General features: G+C 42.3%; 1 protein-coding gene across 4 annotated transcripts in view; it reads right to left on the bottom strand.

Moving 5' to 3' along the window:
* The window catches only part of mob2a (MOB kinase activator 2a), a 69,347-nt gene that overhangs the window by 11,207 nt on the left and 39,904 nt on the right, over positions 1-18,236 (bottom strand). The window contains exon 1 of one of the 4 annotated variants that reach the window (XM_078257563.1): positions 6,127-6,342. The exons of the other annotated variants lie outside the window; for them this stretch is intronic. Coding sequence (XP_078113689.1) covers positions 6,127-6,242 — 116 coding nt within the window. The 5' untranslated portion in view covers positions 6,243-6,342. Of the gene's footprint in view, positions 1-6,126; positions 6,343-18,236 lie in introns of those variants that run through there. 4 annotated transcript variants of the gene reach the window in all.

Genomic DNA, 18,236 nt, shown 5'->3' with positions numbered 1-18,236 from the left:
TCAGGTTCTCATTTGTTGGGTAATGAGTCATCAAGGTATTCGGCTCTTCCTATCAGGCAGCTCCTGAGTGTGTTTTTGCCTCATTTAAAAACCAAGGACACTGCCGATTACACTGCTGGCTAATTATTAATGAGTGGCCACTTTCTGTTTCACCTCTACTCTCCCGTTGCTCTGCTCTTTCGTCTCCCCCCCTCTTACAATATCTTGTCGTCTTTCTTTAGGCCTGTAGGCCTATCTTCTGCTCTTTCCTCTTGATGGCTGCAGGCTTACCAAACAGCCTATTGCCTCGCAGTTCCATCCTTGCCCTTCATCTTCCTGTCCCCAACAATTATCCTGTCCAATCAGTTTCCCATTTACCTCACTCCATGACCTCTACTCGGACTCATATTTTAAATACTGTTCTTGGTTTTTAACTTAAGGCTCCTTCCAATGCCTGTTTTATCATTTGTTTCATTTCTTCTTATCTTTGTCTGCCTCCTTCTCCCCCCTCAAAACAAAAAAAAGCTGCCTTCCTGCTCCTGAGGGCACAGCCAGATTTATGCGGGCCATGTGGTTTTGCGCTGTGAGCTACATGTTCCGTCATGTGAAAGAGCTTTTCCTGATGATGGAGCCTCAGCCACAGATACCGTCAGCTCTCACAACTTTTCAAAGGCTCTGCTAATCCCCTCAGAAAAAATAACTTTCGGCTCCTGTAAAGCCCCCGACACACCAACCCGACGGCTGACCGCCGGCAGAAAAGGCAGTCGGACTGATCAGTCTGCTCCCCGAGGTCCAAAAAGTGCCTCGGAACACACCGAAGTGACGCCGTCTTGAGCGTACGTTATGCGCGTGCGCGAGACACAATAAAAAAATAAATAAAAAATGAAAACCGGAAATGACAAACGCGTCACGTGGGTCTGGCTTCTCCAGCAGATAGTAATGGCGGCTTGTTCGAAATACGATCTCTTATTTTACGAAAATCGTTCACTGAAACGTGTTGTTGCTGAATCTGTCTTCATTTCAGATCGACAAAGGTCAGTTTAAAAGATTTGTCAGATTTTGAGAGGCGTTCGTCACTCATCCCGCTCGTTATTTCCGAGTTAGCGCTCCACCAATCAGATTGGCCATTGAGTCCGACTGCCCGCCCTCCGACCCAGCAAGTCAGGTCGGCCAAAATGAAGGCCGACAGCTCCTTCAACTGACGACGGCACGGAACACACCAAACAGACCTGAGTCACCGACCTCGCCAGACTGTCCGACCGACGATTATCGGGTTGGTGTGTTAGGGACTTAAAAGGTTCAAGTCAGTCCCCCCCCTTTCCCCTTTACTTGTGAAAACATTCTGTTTCACGGAGTTATTTCCTGCCTCCTTCCCTCTGTAATTTCATAATTTTCCATACAAAAACGCCTCCTCCACCTCTTGCGAACATTTGTGTGGTAAGGGGAGGTGAAATTCTGGAGCCATTAGTTTATTTTAGGATAAAGAAAACTTCCTCTCTGCCAGCACTCCTCCCCTCATACGCACATAGTCTGTCCACACACACACACACACACACACACACAGCTTTGTCTGTTCTTGGTAAAGTTCTCCTAGGCAAGTCTTTGCCATAAAAGGCAGCAGATGCCTCTTTCTCCCTCACCAGATCTGTGACAGATCAGGGCAGGCCAAAAGGCAGGAGTGGAGGCAAATTGAGGCCAGGGACAGGCACATGTCTCCGGGCTGGGGGGGGGGGGGGCAGCCATAGCCTGCCTGGCACCAACAGGAACCAGTCTCTGACACAGACTCCCAATCCAGAAAACCAAACTGATGAAAACACGCATGTACAAAGAGCCATGAGAAAACCACGTGCGTAGAGTTGGAGGACGTGAAGCAGGAAAACAGAGATGTTGGTGTTTCTCTGCAATAAAAAAAACACGAAGGAAATTGGATTGTATAAACGGGTGACACAGAGGTCAGTGCTGCAGAGTGACTGACCTGACAGCTGTTCAACTCTGTCTGTTAGCCACTCTCTTATCCCTTTCACTTTTCCCACCACCTCCCCCAACCCCCTGCCGTTTTCACTCACTACCTTTCCTCCCGTAACCACGGCACTCGTACCCAACTAACACTATGTTGCACACATACACACCTGTGACTTCATGAACACACAACACACTAACACACGTCGTTGGCTGTAGCCCCCTTCTCTCTTTTCACGGCCAACCCAGCTGGTCACAACAGCTGTGTCATGAGCCTGATCCCACCAGAGAGACCTCGAGAAAATTCAGAAGAAGTGAGTCCTGTGCAAGCATGTGTGTCCCACAAGTCTTTGTGTGTACACACGCAGTCTTGATTTAAGTGAGTCAAACATACATCTTTGGCCTGCATATATCAGCTGCTGTAGTTTGCCGACTGTGTGCCTGCTGAATACTAAATACACTTGGTTTAAACATAAACTTTGTGTGAAGTGGAGCAGCCTTCTGGCAGGTACACCGCAATCCCTTCTCATTTCCAGAACCTGGTTTCAATCAATCCTGGAATCACTTAGGGCCACATTACAGAGCTATGTTGGAGAATTAGTTGTTAAACGTTTTCTCTAAAATACTACAATTTGCTACTAAAGAGCCCTCTCTCTATGCACACCAAAAAGAGGAAAAACTTCAGACCATGCTGACTGCTTTTTTCCATACTTTCAAACCAGAAGCCTTGGGTTTTAAATTGGGGCTCTCTGTGATTGAACACAACTTAACGCTGAAACCTGTTTAACAAAAACCCATGTAATGACTGTCCCCTTAAGTCTGCGGCTCATGCCAAACTCTATATTGCACAACTGTTGCTTGAATTGGCCTTCTGAATCACAGAGGAATCCAACTATTGGCATATGGATGCAGTCTGTGAGGGTGAACAGCACAAGCAACCATCCAACACTGACAACAGAGGAGTCTACCATCTTTTCGTAGAGGGTAATGACCTGAGGGATTTGCTTTGAGTGCAACTGTAGAAAAATTACCCATTTAAGGAGGGCAAAATGTTGCTTAATTTCAGAGAAGAATTTCATTTTTTTTTTTTTTTGCAGGGATAAAGATTACTGAAAACATCTCTATACAGGACATTTTAGTTATCGCTTCTCAAGAAGAGACGCTCCAAGGTGCAAAGATGCTTTCCTTGTCACCACCGGGCCCTGATACAGTATTGTTTTACTACAAAACAGCCACTGTGTCTATGATAAGGATATGAGAGATAACAAGCACCAGAGACAACAATCAGAGGTATTCTACCAAGAGAAATCAAACAATTCTGACTGAGCTGGCCTTCAAATACCTGATGGATCAGAGAAAGAATCAATAGCATGTCAGGAAGTTGTTCCCTCTGTTGTCAATTGATTGTGGGGTTCATTGTGTTCAGGGTTTAAAAAAAAAAAAAAACTGCAATACAATCAATCATCAATCAATCAATCGCAACAGGATATAGCTCCAATATCAACCGATAAGACTAGAACTGAGTGAATGAACTCTGCCATGTGTAAAAAGAGCAGCTTCAGTCAGGAGGATCAGTTTTCTCCAAGCCTGGCCTCCTGATCTATTTCAGGATTCAAATTGAATGGACTCAATGGCTCTTTTCCGCGAAAAGCCACATACAGAAGAGAGCAGGCAGCCTGAGCACACCAAAGCTAAACCACAGCAGCCATTACGGGGCTAAAAAGAGACCCGAGTTAAGGATGGACTAAACCAGATGTTCTGCCTCGCAGTGCTCAAGTCTACAGAGCAACTGCTCCGTCAAAGTTGCTCCTGAAGTGTGTGTGTTTAGTTTTAAAAAGGGCACTGAAAATACGTTCCGGAGGAAAGAGATAAGAAGGAAACAAAAACAAAGAAAGCACAGCTGCCACCACTTAAGTTTAGACTTCAGTAGCATCAACAGGGGCGTCAGCAGCACTGTAAACTAGTAAATATGAATTGTAGCCAGGGTGCAGGCCCACACACACACACACACACACACACACACACACACACACACACAACTACTAACCACAACTACCTCCTCTTCCCCTTGTCATTCTGTGCTAAATCCTATTCAGTGGCTCTCAAGCCTGCGGAGTATGTAAGGACCCCATGCCAGCACTATAATGGAGCCTCATCAACATCACAACGCACGACAGGAAAGGGGTTTTTGGGTTGAGATAAGACCGAGCTGCTGGTTAAGCACTTGGCAAATGTAAGCTTGTTGGAAGAACAAGCTTACAAGCTCTGACATTGGTTTGGTACAATAGGAAGTGATTGGGGTGGATGAGACTTCTCTACCCTCGGTCAATCTAATCACTCCATCTGAATGGTTACTGAATCAAATAGTAAAACAAAGAGAGGATGTGTGTGAGTATATTGGGAGTGTAGATTTTTTTCCCCTCACTTTGCAAGAAACAGACAATTCTGAAAAACGGTTCAAACGTTAAACAAGGCTATATATTTACTCTCAGGGGACTGGACCTTTAAAAGCTATCGGAGCTATCTTTTTCAGTCTAGTATTTATACCTGCATCCAAGCCAAGGGCATTTATCCATTCACTGGAGGAGGAAGGTTAGAAGAGGAGCTATAAACAAGTCTACGCCCCCCCCCCCTCATAAAACTCCAAACTATGCGTCCTTTTTAACTTTGATTAAGTGTTTTTTGTTAATGTTTTCCTCAAGATGAAAATTACGGAAATCCCCCTCTCGACCCAGGCAAATCACTTAAACGGTGCATTTCCTTGTCAATCAGCTGATTTTTAAACAAGTAAAAGCAGTTGAGTTCCCAGAAAAATAGGAGCAGCAGAACCTGTCTCTACCGGTCACAGGTCTTTCAACAGACATAACAACATGCTGTACAATAACACTCTCTGCTGCGTTACATTCTGCATACAATCTGTTAAAAAGATCCTAAGACGGTGGATATTCTTCCTTACTATCACTGTCCACATCTTCACAGACTACAATAGGTATCAGGCATGTGCCCTTTGGGCTGCTGTTTGAAACCACACCTGTCCCCAGACTTGAAAGGAAACTTCACCAAAGCATTAACAGGACAGCGTCCCCTGGAGGAACACACCCCTAATGACGGCATGTCTTCTTTACGTGACACATACAGGGTAAATACACATATAAACTGGGTTAAATATTTGCCTTACTCACAACTGCTGTGACATGAATATTTTTTCTTCAATTGCATTGGTTCTCCATGGGGATTAATCATGACTGGAGTTGTTGTTGTGTCACTTCGTATGACACTAACACAATGCTAACACTTATTTGGGTCATGAATTCTTTAAGTCTTATGTCTGCTCAGTCACATTGTGGCCTTGGGATTGCGGCTAGAATAATAATTTACACCGCAATTTCTATACATCAAATATATAGGTTAAATACTTTCCATTAAGATAAAACAAGCTAAATGCTTCGAGATGGGATTTAATTAGGATTAACAGGCTTGCTATACTTAACCCTGAATATATGTGCTCGTTATCAATTATTATTAAAAACAAAAAAAAACTATTTGAGCTATGATTTAAAAGAATTTCGTCTTTAGGTTGTCTATGCTAAAAAAGTTACCAGGCGTCTTACATAATTTATTAGACTATATGAGGGGACAGTGTCACATTTCTCATGCTCTTGTTGAGTCTCGTTAGTGAGAGCTGCAGGATGAGGAATGAGGCGTTCAGGCTCCACGTCCCCTAGCCACCTCCGGCTGGTAAAGTGCTGTGAGAGGGTCTCAATACTTATCTTTCAGGTTGAGATATAGAGGCATAATAAAAACAGATTTAAACAAAAGCTGCCGACTTCTCCAATTGGTCTTAGGCAAGTCAACACGCGGGGTACGAAGTAAGCTTTAGGGTTTCCGTTTACAATCTCTGTCAAAGTCACTGGACGTCTGTAACATTGTAACAACACTGCTGAAGATGAAATACGACGTCAGAAAAAAATATATACAGTAAACAAGGTTTCTGGCTTCTGCGGAGAAAAGCAGCATTATACGACTTATTAACTAAAGTAAAACGTTATTTACTCGTACAATACGGCTCTCCCGGTCCGCCGAAGCTTCATAACAATATATAAAAATGTCACATTAACAGTACAGACTTGACTCCGAAGTTATTAGCAGACAGCACTTCGTCAAGTTATAATAAGAACGGAGTTTTACCTTAGTACTCTTCCGACTGCCTGAAGCACCATTTTGCAACTTAGTCCGTTTTTGGAGTTTCTCTGAGAGTGCATGTCCGTCTTATCTCCAGAAAAGGAGCAATAATCTCCGACCATAATCTAAAACGTTAAAATATGATGTCAGATTATCTCCGCTTCATATTATTGTAGTCTGACCATATCACACCAGGGCTTTGACTTACTACACAGCAAACAGAAAAAAAAAAAAACTTTGTCAAGTCTGCAGAAGGCCCTCCTCCCCTTCCCCTGTTGTCAAATCAGCGAAGAGGAGAGGGCTCGGTGGGCGGGCTGTGGTGACGTCAAAGTCTGCCCATGTGGATATTGTTCGTGCATCTCCCTGAGGTGTAGTTACAATGTAGCAACAGGTGGTCAGGTAGTAACTGCGGATTATAATGGAATAAAAAGTTGTTGCTATATTTTATATGCCTGCTGTAGAACATGTTTAAATAAACATGACTAAGTAAGAAGTAGAAGAAGAAGTAAGTACATATTCTTAGCAGCCCAAAGAAGAGCTAGTAGACATAACTCCTAATGTATCAGTTTATCGGACATTGCATTAATGCCCCAGAAATAAGCTTTGAACCCAAGAGGGTTTCTTAAATAACCAATCTCCTAAAGTATTTTGTCATTATAAATGCACATTAGGAAAATGCGCAAACTCATTTGCTTAGACTGAAATGTGGTTGCAAGCACCAGAAAAAGATAGTTGGACCATAAATTAGGATTATTTAGTTGAACCACTTTTATTTTTATCCTTATTTTTTACAGGAGCAAAAATCACTGTGTCGGCTAAAAAAAAGCTAATTTTCAATTTTTTAAAGATGTTAGATTAGCCATTAAAACAACAATAAAACAGAAAAACAGGGAAAAGCAAGGCTAAACAAAACAAATCTGAACAGAGGATACCACTCTAAAAAGGACCCTTATGTCAGGCTCAAAAGCTGGCTATGGTGAGTGTCAGCAGGTCTACCGCTACAATGCACACAAGCTGCAGTTAAAAGTGTTGTGTATTGTCACAGTGTGTCACTTCTTTCGGTGTTAGAACTGGTGCCTTGTTAAGCACAGTGTGCGACATTCCTCCTGTTGATTCTGAACTTTGTCTGAAATCTAACTATGACAGTCCTCCTGACATGTTCAAACATGTCAAAGCTGAGGAACCAGTGAGGGTATCAAACAAAGCCAGTTTGAGAGCCAAAGGCAGATTCATAGGAATATGTAGAGTTTCCTGTGTGTCTGTTGGGCGAGGGAATTGTTTGTAACAATTTTTAGAAGCTTCATATTATGGTCATGCTAGAAGACTGATGTGAATTCTAATTAAACTGTCAACATAAAGCTGAGCACAAAGTACAAAATGAAAAAAAGAGGAAATAAACAGTGGGAGTCGAGCGACTCATGAGAAGATTTCAACTAGTGTTACGGCACCATCTTTCCCTCGCCCTTCTTCCCTCTAATTATTGCCTCTCAACAAACAGCCTCTCTTATTCTCTCCTCTATTGCTCTCTTCACACATTTCTCCTCCCTTTCTTGGCTTGTTTTACTTGCCTCTCCTTCTCATTGTCTCTTCTTCAACAAGTCTGTTTTTCCTCTCTGGCTCCTCAGACAAAACTTGTTGGGCCACGGTGGAGCTGCAGATGTGAGAAATACTGGACCAGCTGGCTGCTGTAGCATGGTCAGACAATAAAGACACACTAATCTATGGGATCTGTGGAGCTATGTGCACTCCTCGTATATGGGTGGGTACAAGTAGCCGAGTGGGGAAGATAAAAGAGATTGTGAGGGTGTTGTATGTGAGGACTGTGCGTGTGCGCGCGCGTGTGTGTGTGTGTGTGTAATTTATGTGTGCAAAGGTGTGTGTAGTGCCTGCAGACATGCTGGTGGAACATATTTACTGTAGACTGTTTGACCCTCTGAGGCACCACTTGTTTGCATTTAAATGTGATCCAAAGAAATTATCTAAAAAGGGTCATAAGAGGGTCTGACAGGCGCCTTTCTCTGCACTCGCATCCTACATGACTGACTGCCTTCATTTTTACCACAAAAGGGGTACGACTGGGGTATGCTGGGTGGAGTTGGGTTATCCAGGGGACCAGTGATAGGCTCCTGCTGTGGTAGCAGGGGGCGAGAACAGAACAGAACAGGGCACTGACTTTTCCCCTGGTGCTAAATATAGCATTGGCCTGCCTGGCCCATAAAGAATACAGAGAACAGTGAAAAGAGAGGGAAGGGGAGGGGATGCCATATGTGTGTGTGTGTTTGAGTGTGTGATAGAGTATGTGTGCGTGTATGCACAAATAAGTGAGCAGCTTAATCAGTGACTGTGTGTAAGGAGGCGAGTGACTGAGCTGGTGAGGGGATGCGGGGGTCTGTGACCAGGGACCCGTTTCAGAAAGCAGGTTCGGTGAAAACTCTGAGTTTGTTAACCCTGAGATGAGGGAAATTCTGGGTTTTCCGTTTCAGAAAGGGAGGTTATTTAAACCTGAGAAGGAGGGGTTACTCCAGCCCGTTTCAGAAAGAGAGGTAACTTAACCTCATAGTCAGTTACTACGGTAACCGAGTCTGTGAACCTAAACCTGGTCGGGAGCAGGTTTTCTTCAAGAAACCTTAAGTTCCTCTCAGTCTTCTCCCTCTGACACAGCGCTCAGTCTGTATCAGGCGCATTTTAGTGCAGTTTGTTATCTGCATGAATAAACGTGTTGGTTTATTAACTATGTTAGGCAGATTCAAAAACGTTTTTTTTCCTCGAACATGGCAAGTCCTTTTGTCGACAATCCCGTTGATGAAAGAGCTGTATTACTTCGCAGAGAGTTAAACGTACGTGGGAAGATGATATTGAGGCCCCGACTAGATGTATTTTCATTTCCAGATAACTACCTATTTGAGAGGTATGGTTTTTCTTCACAGTCCATCAGATGTCCTCATATCACTGATGTCACCCATCGTGGACATGCTCATTACATCCCAGCAGATTATTTGTGTCGCATTGTGTTTTTTGCAAATGCAGAGCCGTCAGAAAAGTGTGCCTCGCTCTGAAACGTTTTTGTAGTGTTCCCTTCACACAAACCAGTGAGAGCCATTAAAAAGAATTAAATTATTATAAATTATAATTCTGTTAATGATCATGGTGCTGCAGCCTCAGAATGGGATTAGTAGTAGTTTACTTTTTCACAGGATTGCACCTAAATGAAATTATAGGTGTAATACCATTCCAGTTTTCACCAGTAATATTATAAGTTACCTGTGATTAAATATGAAATTAATACACTATATTAGACCTCACGCATTGACTCAAGCAGCCATTTTCTCCCACACCAATTCTCGCTATTTTGCAGCAGCAGCTGTGTTGCTTTTTTTTTAAAACAAAATATATGTTCCAACTCGCTGTATGTGCGCATGAGTAGTTCCAGTTCCAGAGGGGTAAAGTATGCCGACCGATTTGTTTGTGGTTGTTACCATGGTGAATCGTAGTATCATGGCTCCATTCATGCTGCCTTTTTATAGTGGTGGTGCATGCGCTTAACTCTGAGTCAACCTACTCTGAGTTGATTGAACCAACTCAAATCAGCTGTTCTGGAACCGAAAAGTCAGAGTTTCCCATCTCAGGGTAAATCAACTCAGAGTTCAGGGTTAGACTCAGAGTTTGTTAAACCTCCTTCCTGAAACGGGCCCCAGGTGTGAGAACGGTTTGTGGCGGGGACTGGGGTTGTTGTGTCATATAGTTAGAGCGGAGTATAACAAAATCAATGCTTTTTTCTTCTTTTTTTTTATAGCAACTAAAATGTATATGCAGCATTGGAAACGGTTCTGCAAATGGTCATTAAATGTCTGGTCAGCTTTGTAATCTTGTAAACCGGTATAAAACAGTTGTTATAGGGGATACATGAAGTACGCATGTGCTACTTGTGACCACCCAAGAGAAAGCAGTGTGTTGCTGTAATGGAAATCCCGTGTTCAAAGAACTTTCCATTCATTTGTTTCTAACTATTGGATCTGTGTGGTCACTGAAAATAGAAGACATCCATTCAAGATCACTGGGGCTTGGCCTGGGCCTCTACATTCAATGCCGACTTCAGGCATGAAAGTTCAAAGAGCAGGTGTTTTTTTTTGTTTTTTTTTTTAAACTTAAAGTGAGCTATTCTGCAGTTAAACAGGTAATATGTAGTCAGACCTTCTTACACAACGTCTGACGTGGATGGAAACCACTGGCCACATACCATCGGCTGGAGAACAGAGGTTTAGTCTGTCTTTTCTGCTAACGTCACAGTCACGTTACCTTCTGCTATGCAGCCAAGACATGGCATCACTCATCTGCTACCTGCTTTCACCAAACCAGATGTTTACTGGCACAACGTAAACTCCAGCCTTTTACAGGGTGCACTAGTGGCACGGATAGGAGTTAAAAACAGCCTACTTCTGATAACGTACTAATTTCTTTGTGGGATACTTAAAAACGTTGATGGTTACATTAGAAATTAAAGATCTTTTTTAACGATAAAGAAGTTATGTACATAAAAACAACATTTTTCAGATTAGATGAACATAGAACACCATGTCTGCCTAGAGACTCAACCCCTTGTAGCCTGACTATTATCAGTAATAACAAGCTGCTCCAAGTGTGCTACCCTCATCAAAAGACAACCACCCTGGAGGATTTAATTAGAAAACACATCACTCGTTAAAAAGCGGGGAGGAGAAGAACTAAAGGCAGTTTACGGAAACACTGTGATGTCACCGGCCTTGTGACTGACGGATGTGTCGAGTGACGAAATAACAATACGCACGATAGCTACAGTAATAACTACTCAGACCAGATAACACAAGGAAAATAAAGACAGTGGTGGAGAAAAATGTAAATAATGCAGCACTATGTTGAAAGAAATATGTCATACTGGTATGTTAAAAACTCAAGAACAAAACTGCGGCAACGTTTTGCCATCTACTGATATAGGAAAGAGACACTGGACTGTTACAACTACAACAAAGCCAGCAAAAAAACATTCAAAGCTGTCCAAAAGTGTGTTGGCCTGCAGCGTTTTCTTCACTGCTGAGAGAGAGAGAGAGAGATGGCTGGCCCAACAGGTTGGGTCTGAAAGTCAGCGGCCATTCCACCTATTTGAGACAAAGAAAACACTGAATCCAGGCCAGCAGCAGATGAGTCACAACCGCAGCAGATGCGCCTTGGGGCCTGGCAACAGCTCAGTCCTCAGACCAAAGCAAATCTCCAGCCAATCGTAGCCGGGATCAAAATGACAAATGGATCAGGCGGCCAACCGTGTTAGAACCAAAATGAATAAATAAAAATCAGAGCAGTTCCAAGTTACTCTGTAAGACCTTCAGTTGGCGTTGCGTTCTGGGTGTGTGGGAGTGGTGTAGCATGTTTAGGTAAGGTCTTAGCCAGTGAAAACAGTCCAGACTGAAGGTCTTTAGTGCCTGGGACTTTTCTATAGGCCCGGATAAAAGGGCAACAGGGCCAGGAGACACTCCACACACTGAACCCAGTGACCTAACCAGTAGGGGTGTGCAAAGAAATCGATTCGTATTACGATTCAAGCTCTCCTGATTCAAAATAGATTCTTAGAATTCCAAAAATCGATTCATATTTAAAAAAAATGTTTTAAATTGTATGTCTACTGCAATCACATCATAGCTAGATAGATACTTTATTGATCCCCAAGGCAAAATTCAAGGTCCCAGTAGCTTACAGACATCACACACAACATACACATACATCATAACAGAATGTTAAAGTAACAAATAAACAACTCCACATGGATAATATGGACAATAAAAGATACTGAATAAACTAAATGAAAAATCCACATGAATGTACTAAGGGATGGATAGATAGACATCTATATATATATCTATATATATATATCTATATATATCTATATATATATATATCTATATATATATATATATATATATATATATATATATATATATATATATATATATATATATATATATATATATATATATATATATATATATATATATAGATATATATATATATGAAAAGTAACTACATTTACATACTGTGAATCATTTTTTTTTTTAAATGGAGAAACGTTTTTGAATTGAAAATCGATATTGAATTGTGAGCCTAAAAATCGGAATCGTAAGATTTTCTGAATCGTACACCCCTACTAACCAGCAATACTAACCTCCTCAATCAGACAGAAGAGAGTAGTGTATGCTGCCACAGCTAAAAAAAAACAAAACAAATCTGCCTGCCACCTTCTCCTTCTAAAACATGAAAGAACTGATTTTAGAAAAGGAAAATCAGCCAAACTAAACTAGGTCCCAGAACCAACTTCACCTACCCTCCATTACAAACGGACTGTGTGCGCTGCATGAAATAGTATGTGTGGCCTGTACAGTATCAAGTGTCTGTAAAGTGTATGTCGGTGCATGTGCAGACAAAGCCTCATCCAAAATATGCAGCATCAAACTTGGCTAGCAAGAGTCTACCTCTGTACTTTATGAACCTTTTCACTTTCACCTTTTTTAACAAGACTTAAGGTGCTGACGCCTCCTCTCTGCAGGGTGCTCGTGTCAAACACAGTGTGCATAAAGACCCAATGCTATTATCACTACTGTCACATCAAGCCTTTTAAAAAGGTGGATCGGGGTATCACTAGTTCTTGCTCATCAGTTTCTTTTTGACCCATGCTCTTTCCTTTCCACCTTTAATGTCTTTAAGTCGTATTTCTCTCTTTGCATGTGTTTTTCCCTGGCTTCCTCTCTCCTTTGCTCTACATTCCTGTAGGGGAAGGGCTGCATGCAAAGACATGCCATCGCTCTCTGCATACACAGCCTGGCTAAACAAAGGAGAGTAGAGAAGAGCTGAGGAGGAAGAGCAACATGAAGAGTGAACTAAAGGAGGTCACGAGCAGGAGATCTAAGATGTTTGGTTTGACTTTTGCTTTTCTTGTTCGGGAGGTAGGTGTGTGCACTTCATGAGCAAACATTAGGGTTCAACTTCACGCTCCATTTAACATCAGCAATGGCACAAAGGAAAAAAACTTGACTGCCTAATTGCTCTCATAATCCAATTAGAAGTCAGATTAGTTAGGATTTTCCATTTCTGCATATTTTCTGGCACTGATGTGATTTCAAAAAAGGAAGAGAAAGTAGCCAAGTAGGTTTAAAAGACAGGAGGCCGTGTTCTGACTGGTTTATGACTGAAGGAAGAGAGGGCTTTAGCAAGATGGAAGACAGGAGATGAGAAATACCAGACTCATGTCCAGACGTTCATAACTCACCATCTCCATGGATACTGCTTAGATTAATCGCTATCATAGCAGTGGGAATGGGCCAGAATGGAATATGAAGAGCATGAGAAAAGAGGGAGCAGTTAAGATTAGTTAAGGTGAAGAGAGGGCAACAGAGGAGCGGGGAATTGAAAAACTGAACGGAAAAATGATAGTGAAAGATAGAAGTTAGGATGAGAGGAGTGAAAGGGTTTGGCTTAGTGTGGGAGGTTGTCATGGCATGCCCTGGCCGCTCGCTGCACTCCTCCCTACATTCCTTAGCAGGGGAGAGTCTCGATCCATCCCACAATTGCCACCTGGGTAGCCAAACACCGGTCTGTCAATTCAATTCAATTTTATTTATAGTATCAAATCATAACAGGAGTTATCTCGAGACACTTTACAGATAGAGTAGGTCTAGACCACACTCTATAGTTTACAAAGCCCCAACAATTCTAGTAATTCCCCCAAGCACGCGTACCTGTGAGCCGTGATTCTCAGGTGCAAGGTCAGCTAAGATATAATGGCCAAGGTGGAAGAAAGACATGTGAGGTGGCTAACCTGTGATGTGATGCTGCATCACAGGTGTTCATATAGCACGGCCAGAATGTGACTTTGTCACCCAGGCCTGCAGGTAAAAGGGGAATGGTAATGATGCTTTCTATCCTGCTGTCGAGGGTCACAAGATTAATCACAGAACAAAGCGGACTGGGGCACAAAGACAGTGTGGAGGAGTGGGTGTACTGTGCACTTATATAATGACTTATACCTTATAACAGAGGAGCGAGGGAACCCATCACTGCCACATAGTAAGAGGATTCAAGACAATGTGAGTTCTGCTTATGAACTGTCCTTACAGTTGAGGTTCAGGGTGCATTATTGACTTTGGAAACAGGATTAGAGAGAACAATCGCAACACATGGTTCATTTAGTAGCTGTTCTTGATCAAATCAAATTATCTTCATCAGCAGACGGAGTTAGTGAGCATGTGTTATGCCTCAAGCATTGCTGGAGGAAACACAAAATGTTACTAAAGGCTACACATCTTCACAGAACTCCAATAATCCTCAAAAAAGGGAAAAGAATGTGGCTTTTTCTGGGAAGAATATGATAACCTTGGCACTGAGGTTAGGACACACACACACACTTAACATGCTGATCTTACAAATGCAGATAAAATCCAGAACATTTCTGAACCAAACCAAAACACTACTAACAGATTACAGCTCCAATGTAACACAACAGTGAGCAGGGTGGTTTGGCTGTTAGTGCTGGGCCTGTGAGAGAGCAACATTCCTTGTCTCTCTCTCTCTCTCACTCACACACACACACACACACACACACACACACACACACACACACACACACACACACACACACACACACACACACACGAGAGCAACACTGCCACCTGGTGGCACAAAATGTAGGTGTGCACAGTTTTCAAATCCGGTAAATTAAGTCAAATACATTTTGAAACCTTAAGAGCAGCAACCTGACTCTGGAGAGAAAACTCTTTTTTTGTTGTTGCATTTGAGTAAGAAGAAAGTTGAGAGTAGGCTACATCACCATGAACAGTCCACCCTTGAAAAGGCCTCTCACTGCAGAAATTGTCTGTAACTTACACAACCTCACAGCTAGACAGAGTTTTCCATTCCACTTTTCGATTCCAGGTTATAATAAGGGTGTGGATGCTGTGTGTGTGTGTGTGTGTGTGTGTGTGTGTGTGTGTGTGTGTGTGTGTGTGTGTGTGTGTGCGCACGCGCGTCTTGTGACACTTGAAACCGAACCAGCACTATGCTGACGTTATAGACGCCAACATCTTTTGAAGACTGTAAAACCTATTGAGTTACTTTCCACTGCTGGCGTGGCTAAGTAATACAAAGAACATAAGAGAATGCAAAGTGTGAAACATTAAAATATACATAAAGCAACAGTACAGCAATTATACGGTGAAACCACTGAGCAGGGAGGGGTGAGGTTTGGGGACAAGAAGACGGGCGTTTGTGACGTAAAGAAGAGGTGCAAAGGGAGCTGTGGTCAAACACATGCTGCTGTTTGCTCAGGAGCACAAGAGGAACTCTGTGTGTGTGTGTGTGTGTGTGTGTGTGTGTGTGTGTGTGTGTGTGTGTGTGTGTGTGTTGGAGAATAGTTGGGTAGGCCATGAGGCTTTAGAGCATACAGAGCTCTTTCTTTCATGGTCCTAAGAATCAAAAAATAAAAACAACAAAACCAAAGAGCAATGCCAGTGTGGATTTCCAAGACTGTCTGCAGGTAGGAACCCCTTAGTCAAAGCAGCAGAGAGGGGATCATAGTCGAGAGAGTACGCAACACACTCACACAAGAGCTCCACCAGGCCAGAAGGTGAAGCGCAAAATCCAAATCATCTACTTCTACAAAATAGTTAAGCTGCAAAGTCTACAAGGGGCTCTTGAGGAGATGGGACAGAACCAGAGCACACAAAGACAGCACTGTACGGACTGTTGCTGTGTCTTAAAAACAAATGATGGCGCGATAAAGAGGGTGTGGGGTTGATGCACACAGTTTGGGTGGCTTTCTGTTTTTTTTTGCTTCAAGGCTGTGCATGTCCACCCTGATACAGCTCATTAACTCCTAAGTGAGGGCATTTAGTCACACATTTCCCACCGAGGGGAATGTGGATGTGACCTAAAGCGCTTCCCAGAAAAGCCCCATACCAACACACAGACTTAAAATGTACAAAATGTTCCTTTAACATGGAAGTTTAGAGTGGCGCGACGACAGCCTGACGAACCAAACTGCACCACAGTGGGGGAATGAGTGACTGATTGATGTCGAAGCAGACGCAGTTCATCTCTGCGTCGACATTTTTTACATATCACTCACCGACTCAGACGGAGCGTGACCAATGACATGAGGCAACTATGCGAAAAATGTAAAATCGTGAAGTCATCATGTCAGCAGAAAAGATAATGATTTGAAAAACAGCTGATAAGATCAACACGCTGCCCTAAAGAGCACAAGTCAAATCGCATTAGCTCGCTTCTTAACACAGCAATCCGTTTCTAGGTATATTACATAACTGGTGCAGCAGGGATTCTGCATTCTCTCGGCCCGTGAGATGCAAACAATAACAAGCCGAGATGAGGGATGAAAGGAGAGGTTGAGGGGACCCCTTTCCGAGGGGTAAGTCTCCATTTCCTGCATTGGCAGACAGTACAACTCTGTCAGGCTTGTGAGCACACAGCTATGATGGTGTTTGGGTTGTTATTTTTCCCCAGCCAATGCCCTGTTTGCTCTTCGACCCTGAGGACATGGTACTAACTTACTGGTCTAAACTTGCTGAGATGGAGCTACTAACAAACCATAAAGTTGTACAGATCTATATACTGTACATCTTATTATTATAATTATATTTTACAAAAATGTAACTTTTTTTATAGCATTTCTGAAAAAAGGTATCTTTTGTAAAGCTAGCATAACTTTTGTACATTTGTCACTGCAATTTTATATCTATTTGAGATTTATTTTAAAGGTTCAGTAGGACTTGAGGCAGATTGTCTGTGGAAAAAAAAGAAAAAAAAAGGTGTTCCTCTGCCTCCCCCTAGCAGAGGAATGTGATTTTTCCCCCCCAGATGATCCAATTCTAGAGTACGGATATATAGAGACAGTTTGAGCAAGTTTTTATAAAGTTACCAACTGTAGCTTTAAATCAGTGTTTGGGTATTTCAATAGTTAAATTAAGTTCCAGTCATACACGAAAAATAATAAATATTCATTTTCATGCAGAGTAAGTATTATTTTTTAGGAAAAGTTGACACAGTTACAATTTAAACAAAAATGAGGGCAGTCTAAATAACAGAAACACCTCTCTGTATACGCAATACAGCTCAACAGTACCACAAACTACACACTCCAAAATGACCACACAGTTCAATAAGCACCTCTCTGAAACAGTTTCCACAAAAACTAAACCTCATAACCTTCATGAAGGGAGGATTTGTTGTCAGAATGTTATATTAGACTGCTGTCAATACACTTGCATACAGAAAAGCAAACAAGTTAATACATTTGTACCACTGTTTCCTGAAGGATGAAACCTCCATTGTCAGATTTCCTTTAAATCTCTCCTATCAGTGAATCTGAGGGTCTACTGAGAGAACGCTCCGTGCACCGTCTCATTAACATTGTTCCCTGAAGATGTGAGTGTGCGAATATTATGTGTCCATCAGCTCGAATGCATTTTGTACAGCAGCCCGTTATCAAGGGGGAGAAGAGCTAGAGTCGTCACAGCAGAAAGCAGAGGCTCTCTGAGAGAGTCCGGTTGGCTTTCAAAAAACAGCCAACTCACATCTGCTGCTCTGCTTATCAGAACAACCGCACGGTCAAACAGAGAGAACAAGGGCATTTTTACAGAGTACAGCCAGTGCCTCCCTGACCACCCACACCAATTAAAAAAATTAATTAGTACTGCTTACACATTCCATCCGAGTACCACAGTTCACAAGGTGCTTGATTAAAAACCATAATCAAATACACTCACACATATTATCTTATACCCAATTTAAAAACAGCAGTCCATGGTGCATTCTGTTCTCTTCAAATAGCGATGACTCAGGAGCGCAAGTACATCAAGCAAAAACAAAGAATAACATCTTAGAAAATTAAGAAAATAAACCCCCCCGATGACTAGACGAGATCTTGCTCTGATCTGATACCAGAGGAAACTCTGGTCCATTGTGTGAGTTTGATTAACAGTGAGTGGACGAAGGCGTAGGAAGCTGTCACACCCAAGTTTGGGCAAAGAGGTGAAGAAAAGCATGTGACAGAAGGAGATCAACAGATTAACTAACCAAAA

Source organism: Sander vitreus, chromosome 8 (assembly GCF_031162955.1).
Source record: "Sander vitreus isolate 19-12246 chromosome 8, sanVit1, whole genome shotgun sequence".
In the NCBI taxonomy this organism is placed as follows: domain Eukaryota; kingdom Metazoa; phylum Chordata; class Actinopteri; order Perciformes; family Percidae; genus Sander; species Sander vitreus.
This window is presented reverse-complemented; position numbering and strand designations above follow the sequence as displayed.